Source organism: Echinops telfairi, unplaced genomic scaffold (genome assembly GCF_000313985.2).
Source record: "Echinops telfairi isolate 266 unplaced genomic scaffold, ASM31398v2 ScPeMD7_23;HRSCAF=83, whole genome shotgun sequence".
Lineage (NCBI taxonomy): Eukaryota > Metazoa > Chordata > Mammalia > Afrosoricida > Tenrecidae > Echinops > Echinops telfairi.
In genome coordinates, this window is record NW_022103920.1 from 37,595,207 (window position 1) to 37,613,969 (window position 18,763).

The following is an 18,763-nucleotide window of genomic DNA, read 5'->3' on the forward strand; positions in this document are numbered from 1 at the left end:
CCCCCAGCAGCTATCAGGATCTGTGGCAGAGTCCCAGCAAAGAGGCAGCCAAAGGGGCAGAGAGAGCATTTTCCAGGGTCTCACACTCTTATACTCAAAGCTGCGACTTGATTGACAGGTTTGGCTCCACCTTTAGCCAGGGGTGTCTAGTTAATACGAAATGATCCAGCAACCAGAGGATGCTACAAATCAACATGATGGCAATGAGCTTTGGCTACCATGACTCAATAAGATGCGAACATTAAAGGAAGCTGGGGGAAGGGCATATGGAAAATTTTTTTACTCTCTTTGCAACGTTTCAGAAGCAAAACTTTAAAGTTGCCCTCTAATTTTATAAATAGATATATTCTAAGGACTCAGAATATTAAGTCATGTTTCTTAATCTTTATACCTATAAATCATTGGAGACCTTTGATAAATCTGTCACCTCTTAGATGTCTGACTACTTTTTATGTAAGATGAGCTGAAGACATTTCTATCAAAAGAATCTGGAGAGAACAGAAACATGCCAGTGAGTCTCTGTACACATTCTTTTTAAAATCTAACGTGGTATTTAAAGCCTGGCTTAGGAATGTAGTCACTCTAAAGAATGAGACGATGAAACGTTTTACAAAATACTTAATGATTCAAATAATCGAGTAGCGTCTTCTGCTAAAACACTTATTTGACTCTGGTTCCTGTTTTGTCTGTTTCTTCTCTCAAAGCGGCTCCGTACTGGATCGCGGCGCCTAGAAACCTTGTGCTGTCCCCAGGAGAGGATGGAAGCCTCGTCTGCAGAGCTAATGGCAACCCCAAGCCCAAGGTTAGCTGGCTGACCAATGGAGTCCCGATAGAAAGTAAGTTGCCTTGACGGGCTCCGGCAGCAGTCAATTTAAGAGGATTATCCACATCAGAGAGTCTCGAGATTTGAAAAACTGGTGATGTGCAACCGGTGCACCAAATTACTGTTAGGTGGTAGCAGATTTATGATGACTTTGAGGAGTTGGTTTTGGCTGTGGACATGATGGTGTATTTGTATTGGGAGCTGACAAAATTTCCCTTTCCTTTCTTTTCACATGGATCATGGGCAAAATGACATAGGCAGAAATAAACATAACTAAAACGTTCAAGCCACATTGAAAGCAATAGCCAAAAGCAAGGCTCCAGGAATTTATAGAATGCCAATCTCATTTGTGCCAAGAAATTTGGAAGATAGCTACGTGAACAATTGATGGAAAGATATACCTATTTGTACCCATTGCAAAGAAAGGTGACCCAATAGAATGCACACATTGTAGAACAATATCATTGAGATCACATAGAAGTGAACTTTTGCTTAATATCATCCGACAACAGTTGCAGCAGCACATTGACAGGGAGCTGCCAGAGGTTCAGGCTGGATTCAGAAGAGGCTACGAAACAAGAGATGTTTCATTGCTGGTGTCAGATGGATCTTGGCGGAAAGCAGAAAACTCCAGAAAGGGGGTTCCTTGTGGTTTATTGACTCTGCCAAGGCATTCATCTCTACGGATCATAACAAAATCTGGACAGCCTTGAGAAGGATGGGAATTTCAGAACAATAAACTGTGCGCATGTGTAAATTGTGCTTGGATCAAGAGGCAGTTGTGCAAACAGAACAAGGGAATGCCATATGGTTTAAAATCAAGACAAGTGTGCATCGAGGTTGTATCCTCTCACCATCCTTATCCAATCTGTATGCCGAGCAAATAGAGAAACTGGCTAATATAAAGAATAATGTGGCATCACCTGTTCACTGGTCCTCCCTGCCCACCTTGCCAGCTTCTCCTGGCTGCCATCACACTGCCCAGCACAACCCTCACAGTGTGACCATGTGCACTCAATTAATCATCTAAGTGACAACAAAAATCTCTTTAACAAGCTTTGGGTTAAAAGCTTGGGGGTATATGATAATTGCCTAGGGGCCTGGCAGGGGAGGCTTGATGGAAACGGGGAGCTAACAACGAGGACATGAAGAAAATGTTCTGAAATTGATTGTGGTGGTGATTGTACAGATCTTTGCAATATGACTGAATGATTACATTACATGGTATGTGAAGTACAGCCCGATAAAACTATTGCTTTTGAAGAGTGGGCTTAGTAGAAGGGACTTGTTCTGGTTAGTTGTGAAATGCCAAGGAGTCCGCTCCCACTCCGTGGGAATTACAGCAAAGGGAAAAGACAGCGATTGCACCAGGCCGCTCCACAGTCTCCTCCTCGGGGACTCCACCACCCTCGGCTCCTACCCACGGACGATCTTTGATCACGCCTCCTTAGGAGAGGCCACAACCCCTCTTGTTTTTGCTGTTGTTGGGTGTCACGGAGTCAGCTCTGACGACCTATAGCGACTCTGTGCACGGCAGAGCCAAACACCGCCCAGTCTCACCACCCTCCCAGTTGTTCCAGGGCCCGAGCCCATTGTTGAAACCACTAGGTTATTCCATCTCGCTGTCACTGCCCCTCTACCGTGCACACCGTCCTCCAGGGACCGATCTCTCCTGGCAATATGGCCAAAGGATGTAAGACGAAGTCGTGCCATCCCTGCCTCTAGGGAGCATGCTGGCCATACTTCTTCCAGGACACGTCTGTTTATCTTTTCACAGTCCATGGTACTCAGACCTAAATAAACAAAACCCAGCCTCTGTTCACCCTCCTGGCCGATAGCAGCATACCCTAGAGATATTTGCATTGATACTAAAGGCCACTTTCAGGCTGATTGGGGAGAACAGCTTCGCTCCTCCTCGCCTCAGAGCCAGACTCAAATATCGGTTCAACTTTTACATGAAATCATGACATTGTCCTTCCTCCTAACTGTGGATCCCAAAACTACTGGCAGATTCAGCACGGCACCAGCCCCTGCTTCCCCGTGGGGGATTCACCATTGCAGGTCTGGTCTAAGTCCTGGCACCTTGTCCCACCAGTATTTGGGGGAAGTTTGTGCACACTCTTTGAGGCAGGCGGGCTGTGTTTGCTCTAACAGGAAATATGCTCCTGGGGGAACACAGGCTCTAAAGAGGCCAGCAACTGGGGTTTGGACAGTCGCACTCCCAGTTTTAACCAGAATCCACCAGAAGAGAGCACCTTGTGGCCTGGTTATCAGGAAGCTGTGGCCACTCTAGGGGACAAGGGAGTAAGGGCTAAGAAGACGTAGCAAGAAGCCCAGAAGAAGGGAGACGGCACTGGGCTTCCTATGAACTTCTGAGACATACAGCGAGAACAGCGGTGAGTCATGGGACAGGCTGCGCACTTCCGGTCCATGCGTTGCAGTTTAGGGATTTGGGGATTCCTGAGATCTAGACTGTCGAAGTGACAAGTCGGAGAGGCCGTTCTTCTAGCCACTCAACAGGGAAAATTGGCGCACCAGGGAGTGTCTAGAAGACGGAGCTTCAAGCTGAGTAGCTAGGGCAACTAGTAGGAGCTAGGCAACTAGTGGTAGGCAGGTGACATGGAAACACAGGTGGGCTGGTGACACAGAATAGGGGACAATAAATCGAGGGCAACCCTGCCTCTATTTTGGGCTGCCCACAACCTTTGACATCGGCATGGGCTCTACCGCACAGCGAGCCATGTCACTGGTCATAGTAAGAGCTTTCAAAATATGCTAATAGGTAGTAAATATAGACAAACCAACAAAAGAAAAACAGTTGCTATTCAAGCCCAGCGGACCCACAGGACACTGCGTGCCCCGGGCTTTGCAGTGGGTGACTTTTCCGAAGTGGGTTGTCAGGCTTTCCTTTTGAAGCATCTCTGGATGAACTTGGCCTCCAACCTTTCAGTTAACTGACACCATTTTCCCCACCTAGGGAATCCTCCCTGGTGGTCACACACATACATATGCACACACACACACATACACACCTGTTGTGATTGAATCCGTTCTAACTCACAAGAACCTCACGTGTCTGGGTGGTGCCAAGAGCACGTTGACAGCACTGTGTGGCTTGGTTATGGCGAGTTTGCCCTTGGTTTGACCTAAAGGTTGATGGTTCTGAACTGACCCAGAAGTGGTGCAGAAGAAAGGCCTGGTGTTTTTTCTGTAAAGAGAACACCTGGGAAAAGCCTAAGGAGTGCAGCTTTACGCTGGGACACGTGGGGTGGTCATTCATAGATCCCCTCCTTTGAAACAAAATATTTAGGGGTGGGTGATTTGCAAAAGGCCTGCTTTGGTGGTGGGGGTGGGGTGGGGGGTCACAGTGATGAACTGGGAGAAACCTTAGGCCTTTGATTGTAACCCCAATTTGACTCATTGATTCAGAGCAGAAAGAGACCCAAGTCTTTCAAATCAGGTTTCAAATCAGCTGATTCCTTCCATCCCGAAAGGATTCATTAAGTCCCTTTGGAAGGAAAAAGGGAAACTAGGCAAAGATCCATAAGAATTCCACAGCTTCTACAGATCCCAGCTCCAGGGGCCCCTTGTCTGCCTCAGAGCAGTCACTCTGGTGGACAAGCCCACGGCAAACCATAGCCAGCCCCGCGTGGTACAGAGAGCAAGCGCTTAACACCATCTAGACCAAAGTGACACAAAATCAAACTGCACTTCCGGACAGGTTGCTTTCTCCACATCTGGTGGTCCAGCTCAAAAGGCATGAATGACAGTTTAAACCACTCAGACTAACAGTGACAGACCTCAGGCCCCGGTGGGGACGGTACAACTGGCTGCATGAAGATGCTGGAGAGACAGCTGTTCTCTGCCCCTTACCCTCTAAACCTGCTCCACCCACAGCGTTTGCTACGTGGCCCTTGGGTGGACATGAAGTCTTCCCCGGCCACATTCAAAGAGAGTTCTGTCAGGCCCGTTTGTGCTAACCTTGCTTACCTGGCAAAAAGAGCTGGAAGTTTGAGCAGCTACTGCCTCGTCCCTTCCTGTCTCACTGATAGTTGCCCCAGGCATCTGGGAGCCCCCAGCACTGCCTTTGACAGTGGTTCTCAACCTGGGGTCACGACCCCTCTGGGGGGGTCAAACGACCCTTTCACAGGGATTATCCAATTCATAACAGTAGCAAAATGACAGTGATGAAGTAGCAACTCAAATAATGTTATGGTTGGGGGGTCACCATAACATGAGGACCTGTAAGACAGGGTCGTGGCATTAGGAAGGTGGAGAACCGCTGGCCTACGAGGTTTGGGCTCAGGGCGGGAAACAGAGCACTGGTGTTGGTTTCCCATCGGCAGCTTGCTGAGTGGTGCACCACACAGACACAGCCAGCAATACTGGTGTGGGGGTGAAGGATGGAGCGATGCCCACAGGTCAGCCAATGCTGCCCCAGGATAGAGTGGTGTTGAATTGGCCTGGTTAGGATTCCTAACCTTCACAGGACTTAGGGTTGGCCACAGAAGGTAGCTGGCAGCACGAACTAGCTTGCTAATGGTACCCCCCACTCCAGAAGCTGTGGAAACTGTGGGTGGAGCAGCTGCCGTGGATGGGGGAGGGAGCAGCTGTGTTCTATACCAGCAGGTGGGGAGCTGCGAGTGTCCTGACCGGGAGCCACACAACGGAGACACTGTCAGGAGCCCATACGGCCAGATACACAGCCTCCGACTCCTGGGTGACCACGTCGGGGCCGCCCTGCTCCCTCTTTTCAGCTCTGACTGTGGAGCAGACAAATCCTGGAAAAGGAGAAATAGGATCCGGGAAAGTGAGAGGTGACACTTAGGTTCTGTTAGCAAAACAGTGTCACTGATTTAGGACATTGCAATTCAGACCTGTAGCCTTTTGTGTGCAAGCTAGAAGAATTCTCTCAAAGAGCACCGGGGTTCTTGGGTTCACTACCTTCTACAGTTCTGTCCACCCAAAGGCACATATCCCAGAAAGGAAACGAAACAAGGACGCTGCTACCAAGGCCATGCCAACTGACAGCCACTCTGGGGGACAGACTTGAATTGCCCCGTAGGATTTCCAAGACTTTCAGTCTTTACAGGAGCAGACAGCCTCATTTTTCTTCTGAGGAGCAACTGGTGGGATTGAACCGTCAACCTTGCAGTTAGCAGCTCATTGTATGACCCACTGTGCTACCAGGACCGACTGACTTACTTTAAACTTTTCCTGAAGCAAAACATAGCTTGCATGAACTATGGAATAGGCCCCAAATGACCTAAAATACCTATTTGTACATAATCTTCATTTGTGGGAATAAGAATTCGGCGGCAGAGAGCCTTGCTGGAAGCACATTTTGCTGTAAAGGTGCTGGTGGGGCGGAACCCAGGACCAGGAGGAGAATCGTGTGCTCTCAGCAGGATGGGGCAAAGCGTCCCTGTTTCCAGCCTGCAGAGTCAGCCTGAAGTGACTCTTCCGTGAGTCCTCCTCCTTCCTCTCTGCCTTCCCCATCCCCTGTTACCTGACTGCCTCTCAGTTCAGAGTCCTTTCCCCTACCCCGCCGGAATAGCAACGCTGGAGTCAGGCTCGTCACTCAAGGAGATTGATTAAAGGAGAAAGTGCCTCAGATGGGGGAGACATGGAGGCCCTTAAGGCAGCCCGAGCTGTATTTCTCTGCACACGGATCAGGGGAAGTTTATCAAGGGGGCTTGTGAAGAGGTAGCACCATGCTTATCCGGGGTAACAGGTGGGGAATTCCAGGCCGTGCCCTGTAAAGGAGGGTTATGGCCACAGCGATGGGCATTGTACAGGAGAGTCTTCCAGTTTGAGCCCTCTCCGTAGATGCTCTCTCGTCACGCTCTCTCTGGTCGTGGTAATGGAGCTACACGTGATTCTTCACGGGGTGCAACAGTTTGAAGAACTGAGCTGTGACACTGTTAGAAAGAAATAGTGATCTGGGATATTTCAAGTACAACACGATCTGGGGTGGTGAGGGGTCATGTGCTGACCCGGGGCGGTTGGGCCAGCATGATTCCGGCCTCTGACCCAGATGCCCGTCTCAGCGCAGAGCCAGACGTCTGTCCATCTTTCCTTGTCCCCTATGTAGGTCGTGTGAGCGCTTTCAGGTCCTTCTTCGCTCGGGTCCCGTTATTATCGGGAGTTCAGGCACCGTTCCCCTGAGAGATGAGGAGGGAAGGCAGTGAAGGGGATGCAAATGACATCAAGCCTCCTCTTGTCACAAGTGCACTGTGCGCACACACCCTGCGGGAAGCTCGTGGAAGCCAAGTTGAAAACCCACTGCTCTCCGGCCCATTTCAACTTTGTGCCCAAATAGAGGAAAGCCCACTGCCCTCAAGTCAGCTTTGCCTCAGAGCAACTCTGTAAGGGTTTCTGCCAAGTCTTGAAAGGCGCTGCCTCCTCTCCCTCCCGCAGAGCCGCCGGTGGTGTGAACTGCCCACCTTGCCCTTAGCAGCCGAAGGCCTAACTCACACATCCCGAGAATGTGTGGTAGGCAGAATAGTGCCTCACCTCCCACCCCCATCCAAAGAGGTCCACATCCTCACTACTGGGCCCCATGACTATGTAACCTGACATAGGAATATGTGGATATCAGTAAGGCTACGGACTTTGAGAGATTTTACTGGATTATTGGTTTGAGCCCAATGTAATCCCATGTGTCCTATCCCAGCTGGTCAAGAAAGATCTGACTATGGGATGTTGCTGGCTTTAAAAGTGGAAAAAGGGTCCACAAGCCAAGAAATGTGGGCCACCTCTAGAAACTGGAACAGCTAACAGTTGTAACCTTAGAGCCCCCAGGAAGGCACACAGCCCTGCTAATACCTTGGCTTTCGCTCAGGAGGTCAGAGCTGTGGTGTTAGCTCAAGGAGACTCCGTCAGTCTTGTAACAGACTGCAGAATTGAACAATAATAAATGTATATTGTTTTTAAGCCACTAGTGGTGATCATTTGTAACAGCAGCAGTGAAAGGCAAATATAGAATGGATGTGCACAAGAATGTGGCTGTAGGAAATAAAGTTGAACAACTATAGTTTCTTCTCTTTAAAGTGACCAAAATGGTTAGGTTTCCCTCCCCCACCCCCCATCTTTGAGTACTAAAGGAATTTAAATGCATTGGCAACGATGTCTTAGGCATCTTTTTCTTACTACTCAAAAGAAAGAAATAATATTAGGCTGAAAGTAAAGCCTACTTAACTGGTTCAAATTGCAAGAGCTACTTAAGGAAAGGGATGCTATTAGTTAGTTTTGATTTTGCCCAACATGCTAAGGCAGGCACCATTGCCCCTTTACGTCAGTGTGCGGTCACAGGTAATGTTTGGCATTCATAAAATGAAAATTATCTCCACTTAGCTTTTTTTTTTTTTTTTAACGGATTTAAGCCATTTAGCTGAAAACACGATCTTTAAGTGAAATTTTACACCATTTATTTCTACTATAGCATCAGGAATTTCCATAGAAGAAAGATGATATTTTCATATTTAATGTGGCACATTGGGTCATTCATTCATCTCATTAAGAAGCTCTTCTTAGAAGTAGCAGGTTTGCAGAAGTTAGTCTGTCTTCTTTTTTTAATTAAGCTATGATGTCTCTAGATTTTTTAAATTACCTTTTTCTATTTTGTCCTTTTTATAGACAACCATGTTTACTGTAAATTGAGTGGGATTTACATATTAGATCATCAACTTTGGATTCCACAGTTTAAACTAATAATCAAGCCCCTAGTAGTTCAACCCTTCACCCGAACCTTGATTTGTCTTCCCACTCTTATGGACTCCTCTTTAAAAAAATTTTTTAAAGTTTTGTTGTCACAAACTTTGGATATTATACAATCTAATTGCTCAATCATATTAAGAAGAGTGGTGCAACCATCCCCACAATCAGTTTCAGAGCATTTTCTTCTCGTGCTCATTGTTTTTAGCTCCATGTTTTCCCCTAACCTCTCCTGCCATGCCCTTAGGTCATAATTAATCTAATCACTGTCTCTATAGATTTACATATATACAGAAACCCATATAAACACAACCAGGAAACAAACAAACAAAATAATAACAATGACTAAACAGAGGAAAAACCTCAATCTAAAGGAAAGCAGAAAATATTAAAAACTGAAAGAAGTTAAAATTGGTCAAAAGGAAGACGGTGTTAGATTTTAACTGAACTGCGTCTGCCACACTCGCCTTTACCGTGCTCGGTATCTGACAAGAAGGCTGTTCGCATCCTGAACTACGGTCACAGGGAATCCTCCAGAGGCTTCATCCATATGGGGACCCTACAAATGCGTGTGGGGCTTCCCCTGTCAGCCATTGCTTTCTGCAAACCAGGTGTCCACCGTTTAAGCTCTGACACTATTTCCTCATCCATATTTGGATTTTATTATTTACAATCTTTGGATCACACAGACTGGTGTGCTTCTTCCATGTAGACTTAGTTGGTGCCTCACTTAGATGGCTGCTTGTTTGAAGACAACCCTTTAAGATCCCAGATGCTATTCTTTCTGACAGCCAGGCACCATCTAACTTCTTTGCCACACTTATGTGATCTCTTCATGAGGACAAGTATAAAATAAGACCATGTCAAAAGAACGAATTATTCTTAGATAAGGCTAGAATTAAGTACACTCCCCAAATCCATTCACTTATCTATGGTTTATATGTCTCTGGTTCACCTTTTACCATTTTATGATAGAGAACATTATATATCATCCTCCTGGGGCTCAAGGTAATTCTTTTGATAGTGTCATTAGTTTAGCCAATGGTATAGTCTTTAAAACACTATTGAGAAAAATAAAGTATACAAGTATAGACTGGCTTTTCAGATCACAATACATGAATTGTTGATTTGAACAGATTAGACTCTTATGTGACTGGACACTATTTACACAAATTATGGTGCTTGGAGCTAGGGCAAGCCTTTCAATAGCGCTCATTCACAGAGGCAGAACTACGCCTGCCCGGCTACATGTCTTATGAAAGCACAGAGAAAATAACATGCTTCCTCACTGATAACCCCAGTGTCTTTGTAATAGGACAATGATTTCCTGAATTTGCATTGTAATTTTCATGTAAAATTATGCTCCACCCCCCCACCCCAACCCTGCCCCCGTATCTTCTCTGGTTCTGATCATGTTCAGTCCTACTGACGCAATGCACGTAAGAAGACTAAATGAGCAGGGAGCGTGTACCCCTGCTGATAAGTGGTAACTAAATCCTCAGGAGGAAAAAGTTGCTGGTTTTGCCTGAGTTCTTATTCTTTTTGTTGTTGTTGTTGTTGTTGTTTGTCCTGTGTCTCCAACAGTCTGCATAACTGTTCTACTTATTACCATGTGGGCCTTGAGTGTTGCGTGATCAATTTACATCATTTATGCAAAATGGATTAAAGCTATACTTTTTGGTTTTACACCTGAACAGTTGCTGCGGATGACCCCAGCCGAAAAATAGATGGTGATACCATTATCTTTTCAAATGTTCAAGAAAGATCAAGTGCGGTGTACCAGTGCAACGCTTCTAATGAATATGGATACTTACTGTCAAATGCATTTGTAAATGTGCTGGGTAAGCTTTCTCTTCCTGAAAGTTTTATGAAAAACACGGCAAATTAAATCAGCGAATGCTAGGGGTGCCCATTCACTCAGCAAAAATAAGCTGAGCATGTCTAATGTGCAAAGTACAGGCCTAGGAGCTGTGAGAGCTACGTGAAACAGATGATACAAACCTCAGCCGCAAGTATATCATCCCCTGGTCTTCACGGTCTCTCTTAGCACAGTTTTTGAGCTGGCATGTCCTTCATTGTATAAACAGCCAGCTAGTCGGGCTGCACTGTTTGCTCCCAGATGGTTAGACTAAGTGCTAATCCCCTCAAGAGGAAGATAGCATTTGCCGGTAATCATATGAATATGACTACCATCTCCATCCTTGGAATCTGACAGGTTGGATGAACAATTTCATGATTCCAGCTTTTCAGAAACAAACCATTAATCATAATCTCAACCTTTATTCAATTCGGAGATGTAGAGTTATTTATTAATCCATAGCAATATGTTTAGAAAACCATCAAAGCTATCCTCTGGCATATTCTTAATTAAATGATTCACATGGACATTTTATTTGTCAAATTCCGATAACAAAATACCAAATCTGTTAAACATTTTTGTGAGAAATGGTGCCAGAGATGTATATTTCCAGCCCGTAAGGTTGGCATGCCCCCTCTTCAAACGATTTAAAATGAAGAAGACAGCCAGTCCATGGTACTGTTCCTTCCTGCATGAAATGGGCCAGGAAGTCACGTGCAGGACGGGGCAGTTGGGGTGGGGTAGGTGCTGACGCGCCCGCTTGGCTTCCGGGTCTGCTTGTAACGAGCCCACCGAGCAGCTCTCTACTTTTCTCGCCCATCTGATGTTTCCCCACAATCCACCACCACACCCCCTGCAAGCCATGGCTTATGATGGGTCAGTCATCCAACAAAATGGATTTGGCCAGCCTCTTTGTGTCAGACAATGTACTAGTTTCTGGGGATTAAATACTTTTTAAAAAAGGCTATTCCTGCCAGCAAAGGACTCCCAATATAGTAGAATATACAACTGAATAAATCAACAGTTATGCATTTTTCTTGCATTGATACCTTTTAGGTGCAGTTACACCTAAACATAAGTTGACAACTATGTCTATCTAATACATATTTGTATACAGGAGTACGGCCATGGGTATACCAAATGTATGTACCTGTCTAAGTAGAACTCAAGATAGAGAAAACTTTTATCACCGCACCCCACCGCACCCCCAAATCACCTCATTCCTGTTTGCCAGCAGCCCTTCTCTCCCTTATCCCACAGGACTGTCGTATGTTTTACACCAGAAATATGACTGTAATTGAATTTATACAGCAGGCAGTCTTCGTCATTCACTTAGTGAATTCACTAGACAATGTCTAGCTTCATTCACTTAGCATAATGCTTCTGAAATTCCTCCACATTGCTTGTTAGTCCGTCCTTGTCTCTGGGAAATATTTTGTGGTTTCCAGTGTACAGGGCTTCCATGTAATTTTGATTAATGCACCTCTATCTAATGAATCATTTTTTGGGGGGGGTTGCTATTTTAAGTGGTATTTGTTTTAGCATTGTATTGTGCTAAAACTGCAAGAATATAGAAGTACAATTGATTTAAGATATCTGCCGTGTATCTCCCTCTTTCCTCTTGCTGAATTCACATTTCATTCTTGTGGCTTTTTTGGTAAATTTCTTAAGGTGTTCTGTACAACTCATTATGGTTTCTGAGTGATAACACTGATACATTTTTTTAATGCCGTGCCCTAGACAAGAAAATAATTGATCTCATTGGATTGAACATGTCATAAGAATGTTGAAATGGCAGGTTTATATCGCTATAAGAGAGAGTTTGGTGGGAAAAAATGGAATCAAATGATACTAGAATTTCTCTGTGCACTTTCTGAATCCTTCTCGCAGAGTCTCACAATTTTTAAAAATTAATTCACTAAGAGCAACAGCAGCAATAACAAAGACCATGTCCCCCGCTAAGTTTTGGCCCCTGAAGCTGAGGGAGATGGTCCTGGAAGCTGAGGGAAGACGGAGGCTGATGGGAATGCAAGGGACACAACTGTTGGCTGTGCTTGACAGTCAACCCTAATGAAAACAAGTGTCGTCTGTACACTGTGGGCCTAAAATGTATGTTTTACTTTTCATGTTGACTTTCCCTTGTAAAGATATTTTCCCTTCAAATTATTTGTAGCTGAGCCGCCACGAATCCTCACGTCGGCAAACACCCTCTATCAGGTCATTGCCAACAGGCCTGCTTTCCTGGACTGTGCCTTCTTTGGGTCCCCTCGACCTACCATCGAGTGGTAAGTCAGGGCCCCATTCCTCCTTGAATACTCTACTTTTGTGAAAGCCACCCAACGTCTCAGTGTTGTGTGCTTATCAAAGAGAAGATAGAGGCAAGACCATGAAGAATCCATCACCTGTTAATTATTAAATGCATTCATGCTTTCACATAGCTTTACTAGCAGCCTGCTTTGAGCCACATGCAAGGCACCTGTTGTCAACTGCAGAGCTGTAGGTGAAAGGTTAAAAACCGCTTTTAGGTTGCCGGAGTTTTCAATGGGCATCACCTGAACCCTCTAAATGGTGATTGGAGGGAATGGTTTGGGGGCATTCCTTGATCGTAAAATCGTGTTTGCGGTAAAAAGAAGGTAACAAATATTAGTCTGAATTCTGTAACCTACAAACTAGATTTTGTCATTCCTAGGGTTTCTCTTGAGTATCTTTCCCTTGATCGTCCTGCCTTGGATCTGGCAACGCTCTCCTGTGTCTTTTCACGGGAGCCCACTCCCTTCATACCCAGCTCCTGATGTGAAGTTTGACGCATGCGCACATAAACACACACTCACACGCACACACCATGCTTATTTTCACATAAGCTGGGAGAGACAGGACAGAATGGAGTGAAATCGTTAGAGCATTCCCTTTTTGAGCATCTATCGGCTGCCAAGTGGTGTGCTGGGCTCCAGACACTGGTGTGAGAATAAAGGCTCCAAACCCACCCCTTTGCCGTGGAGTTGATTCATCGCAACCCTGTCAGACCGAGGGGCGCTGGTCCCGTGGGCTGTGCAATAGGTGGCTAACCACAGGTAAGCAGTGTGAATCCACCAGCCACTCTGAAGGAGGAAAATGAGGCTGCCGAGTGCTGTAAACATGTAAAGGTTCAGAAACCTACTACTCGAGGGTAGCTGGGAGTCAAAATCAACTCAATGGCAGTGAGTATTTTTCACCTGTAGGCAGGGTAGCGCTGCCCTCGAGGGTTTGTAAGGACTTAAACCTTTATGGAAGCTGACTGCCCCATCTTTATCCTGCAGGGCAGCTGCTAGGTTCCGGCCATGGACCTTTTGGTTAGTTGTCAAGTGCTTTAACCATTGTGCCGCTGGGGGGGGGGGGGGCGTCTAAGATGAAAGACTGGTTTAGGATTAAGAGGAGGATCCCTAGTGGTGAAAGCCAAGTTAAGCACTTGGCTGCTCACTGAAAGGTTGGTGGTTTGAGCCCAACCGGCACCTCCACAGAAGAAGATCTGGAGATGGGTTTCCATAAAGGTTGCAGCCAAGGCGCAGCCCTCCAGGGAAGAGCTACTCTGTCATCCAGGGTGGCTGCGAGCCAAAGATCGGTTCCACCACCCCTAACAAGGAGGAGATCGACAGGGAAGCGTCTCCATCCCGCCTTGGCCACAGAGGACTCACACTGATTCTAGTGCACACAACTTGCCAGGGCTTCTCTTCCTCCATATGCACCCTCCCTGGCCCTGGCTGGCAGGCACCACGAAGCTGAATGTGAGCCTGCTCTGTAGTCTTTCTCCGTGCCGCTCCTCGGGTCACTTCCCTTTCAGACTTTCAGTAGGGCCTCCTGGAAATCACAATCCTTCTAAGAATAGTATCCTGCAGTTACAAGGACATCATTCAAAGTATCTCACAGCCATGGAGTCGGTTCGGCCTCACAGTGCCCCTCTGGAACAGGGTAGAGCCTGGGGGGCTCCAAGACTGTGAAGCCTTTACAGAACGATATGGCCTCCTCTTTCTCCCTTGGGGCGGCCGATGGCTTCAAACTACTGACCTTGCGGTGAACAGCCCAATTCATAATCGCTGTGCCACCGAGTTCATCACTTTACCACCTATTTAGAGATGAAATCGGTAATGACGTATATATATTAACTTAAGGCCCTCCCATAACAAAATTCCCATGGTAAAGATGATGAATTACCAGGCTCACTCTACAAGCACCATTTCTCTTTGAATTTCCAGCTTGATGTTCTTGTCTTTGCACGCAGCCGCCTGCACTGTGCCGGGGCCCCTGTCTCTGACTCTGACATTTAAGTGCGGTGTCGACCTTGAAAGTCGCACTTTGAGAGATGAGTCTTTCTCTGTGTCTTTCTCTCATCGGGGTGATACCTCGAATGCAGGTTTAAAGGCGTCAAAGGAAGTGCTCTTCGCGAAGAGACTTACCTCTTACATGAGAATGGAACCTTGGAGATCCCTGTGGCACAAAAGGACAGTGCAGGAACGTATGCGTGCGTTGCAAGGAATAAATTGGGGACGGCAAAGAATGAAATTCGGTTAGAAATCAAAGGTAAGGCAGAGGCGTGCTTTCTTTTGTCAACTGCTTGGTGACGTTAGAGGAGCCTTGGTGGCGCTGCTGGGTGAGCAGTGAGTCCACTGCTGCCTGCAAGGTTAGCAGTTCAAACCTGGGGGGGGGGGGATGAGGTTGTCTGTACCCGTGGGCACAGCGCAGTCCTTCGAAGCCCTCTGTAGGGTTGCTATCCAGACTGTCTCTGACTTGGGATCCATTCGATGGCAGTGGGTTGGTTTGGGGTGAGGGACTCTGAGCAACAGATAACAATGACATTACATTTCAGATCCAACAAGGATCACGAAGCAGCCGGAGTACGCAGTGGTGCAAAGAGGGGGGACGGTGTCCTTTGAATGCCACGTGCAACACGACCGTACCTTAGTCCCCACTGTCCTGTGGCTGAAGGACAATGGTGAGCTGCCCAATAACGGAAGGTATTTGAGATGATTTCTTTCCTTTCTCGTCTTCCTCTTTAAGCTGCTAGTAACCCACGGGGGTCTTGTCGGGCGACTCAACAGAGAGCTTTCTGTATGTTCCTGAAGGCTACAGTTTCCAAAATAGAGAGGCGCCTTTGCTCCCTACTGTAGGATGTCGGGACGAAAACAGCCATCAAGTTGTTGACCTAAGACACCGAGCATGTCCGTCTCTGTGTGTGTCAGTCTTCTCGTTCTGTCCACTTGGGATAGGGAACACCCTCCAGATCTCAGGCCACTTTTTGTGCTCTGTACAATGAAGTCTCAATAGATGTTTTCATCACTGTTCTACCAATAAGCTGGAACAGCATCTCCTTAATCACCAGAGTGGGCCGGGATCCTCATCTGTATAAGGCACTGGGCTGTTCTATTATTATTTGCATCGGTGGTTTCATTATGATTTTATCTAAAGCCAGTGGAAGGGGAAAGGCAATCAAGAAGGTAGAGCGTTGAGAAGAGGCTGTGCACACTGCAGCCCTTGAGTTTGGAATGGGAGAGAGGCCTGGTCATTTTCAGGTGAGACTCTCCGTCCCACGCCGTCAGGACGCTGAGTTGAATGAGTGAGTTTGGGCAGTAGCCGAGTGGCTGTAGGCATTGTCCTCCCTGGGCAGGAACACTATTCTGGTGGCAGTGGATCCGATGGTTCTCATGACCTGGTCCATAGCTCCGAGTCTAACTGCAAAACAAACAAGCCAACAGAAAATCGGGTGCTATCAAATAGCAACCCGATGTTTTTTTCGACTCCAAGTGCACCCCACCAGACTCTCAAGGTTGTAATGGTTCAGAAGCAGGCAGCCAGCCCTTTCTTCTGAGGCACTCTGGGGTGAGTTCAAACTGCCAGCCCGTCTAGTTGGCAGTTAAGGGTGTCACTGTTCGAGTTGCTCATGGATTTACATATCAACAGCCCCCCAAAGCTCTTGTGGACGGCTCCTCTGTATGAGCAGAGTTTTTCCATCTGGTTCTGTGCTTCAGCACACCAGCTGTATTTGTGTCAGCAGCGTTGGGATGGGCAGGAGAGCGAAGTCGCTTACGCTTTCACTCGGGCGTCACCGGAGAACGCAGTCTATGATTTATGCAGCCTCGTGAAAACCGCGCACAAAGCCCGCCCCCCTGGGTGCTTGGCCTGCTGAGTGGTTTTCCATCCTCACAAGCAGCCTCCATGAGACCTGTGCGCAGGTCGCTGATCCAAATCTTCCTGTTGGTGGTGATAAGACAGACTGCTATTCTTTGCTTTTACCCTCTCCTGTGAGCGGTTCCGAGGCAGTCTGGTGGTTCAATATTTAGCTGGTAACTGAAAGGTTGGTGGTTCGAACAGGAAGAGGTGAGACAATCTGCTGCTTTACAGGTTGTAGCTCTGGAAACCCCGGATCACAGCTCTGCGATAGAAAACACATTGTTCTTAAATAAGGGCTTTGTTAAGACATTGGGCTGGTTTTCTAATGTTTCTTGGCAACAGAGAGCTTCATGAGGTCCTAGGCAGGCGTCCTGAAACTATGGCCCGCGGGCCACATGTGGCCCACCGAGGACATTTATCCGGCCCTCTGGGTGTTTTTGTCCATTTGGTTTTTTACTTCAAAGTAAGATATGTGCAGTGTGCATAGGAATTTGTTCATAGTTTTTTTTAAAAACTATAGTCCGGCCCTCCAACAGGTCTGAGGGACAGTGAACTGGCCCCCTCTTTTAAAAGTTTGAGGACCCCTGTCCTAGAGCAACGATAGAGTTACCCCAACCTTACCTGTGTTGCCCCTGAGAACCTAATGAAGCCCTGAAGACTGAGACTATCGTGGCTGCTCATTGCGCTGTGATCCACAGGTCAGCAGTTCAAAACCACCAGCCCACTTGGTGGAAGGAAACAGGGCTTTCTACTCCCGCAAAGAGTTAGAGTCTAGGAAACTCGCAGGGGCAGTTCTGCCCTGTCGGACAGTCACTGTACATCAGCATCCACTTGACAGCAGTGAGTTTTCTTTCTTTATTTGTTCGTGATAAAACTGGAGAATAAAAAGATTCCAAAGGTGGGGAGTTTTCGTTTTGAGAGTAAGAGAGATTCCAAAGGCGTGGATCAAAATCACTCTGTCAGATGGCTTACTTCCCCATCTAGTCCAAGAGTCTCCTTCTAGTCCTTCCACTCTTTTCCAACAGGCACCATTACTAAAGCAATATAGATTATATGGTTTCAACTCGAACGCCCTGGAAATATCTTTCTCGTTTACCAAGGTCAAGGAGTTTCTCTCACCCAGTAACACAATGCTCGTCTCAGCTGCCCCGAATGTGTCGCTCCACAGGCTCACCGTCGACAAGGACCATTTGGTGGTCGCTGACGTAGGTGATGATGACGGGGGCACCTACACGTGCGTGGCCAGCACCACCCTGGACGCCGTCTCTGCCAGCGCCGTGCTCAGCGTTGTTGGTAAGAACGAGAGCACAGAGCACAGTCAACTGCTCCGTGTCAGGTCGAAAAGGAAAATGATAACCAGTAAATGTTTGCTTGTGATCTGCTTATAATTGTATTGGTGAGTTAGACAGCTGCTTTTCTTCTTAAAAATGTATCTAAGGCAGTGATTTCTGTGTGCATGAACTCAACACCAGCGCTGGGATAAGAGGGTGGATGTGCACATTGGTGATGTTCTTTATAAAACACAAGGGAAGTCACCTACCTTTATTTAAAATTAAGACATTCTCACGCCCACCCCTCCCCTAGATTACTGCTGCATGCTATGTCTCCACAGCACTTATAGAGCTTAGCTTATAATGTTCATACTGGGAAATCTATCTCCGTGTGCTGTTTTACAGCTTTCCTTACTAATTTTGACTAAAATCCTTTCTGTTGATGTCCTTTCTAGCTCCTACTCCAACTCCAGCTCCCATTTACGGTAAACTAATACGAATCTTCTTTCTCTGCTATCTGTCCAACAATATCATACTCTCAGTAAAGACCTGGATCCCTCTGTTCTTACCACCCCGACATTCTGTGTCTTAAGGACCAGCGCTCAGCCCTGTGTTCGGTTGTGCTGCCCGTTTACTGCTATCCATCATTCCTTCATGCTAGCCCCGAATCTTTCCCTGGGTGTAATGCCAGATATTTGTAAATCTTTCGTGTATTATTATAAAATCATTTCATCTACGAAAGTCTCTCTCTTTAATATAATTTCCTTATAAAGTCACATTCCCCAAAGCTATCATCTACATTTCACCAAATGAAACAACTCTTTCAAATCGCATTTCACAATTAGGTTTTCACTTCAGTCCAATGAGTAAGCATTGTTTGGGGGTTCCATTTTCAAATAATTTACACAGGAACAAATATGGACGTTGAGAGCATTTGGCTTTTAAAATCAGAGG

At 46.6% G+C, this 18,763-nt stretch overlaps 1 protein-coding gene across 1 annotated transcript in view; it reads left to right on the forward strand.

Annotated features, from left to right (window-relative positions):
• NRCAM (neuronal cell adhesion molecule) overlaps window positions 1-18,763 on the forward strand; it is a 257,338-nt gene that overhangs the window by 185,031 nt on the left and 53,544 nt on the right. The window contains exons 11-17 of the mRNA XM_030885203.2: window positions 705-836; window positions 10,237-10,380; window positions 12,571-12,682; window positions 14,785-14,951; window positions 15,238-15,385; window positions 17,707-17,831; window positions 18,265-18,294. Of these exons, the coding sequence (XP_030741063.1) occupies window positions 705-836; window positions 10,237-10,380; window positions 12,571-12,682; window positions 14,785-14,951; window positions 15,238-15,385; window positions 17,707-17,831; window positions 18,265-18,294 (858 nt within the window). The remainder of the gene's footprint in view (window positions 1-704; window positions 837-10,236; window positions 10,381-12,570; window positions 12,683-14,784; window positions 14,952-15,237; window positions 15,386-17,706; window positions 17,832-18,264; window positions 18,295-18,763) is intronic.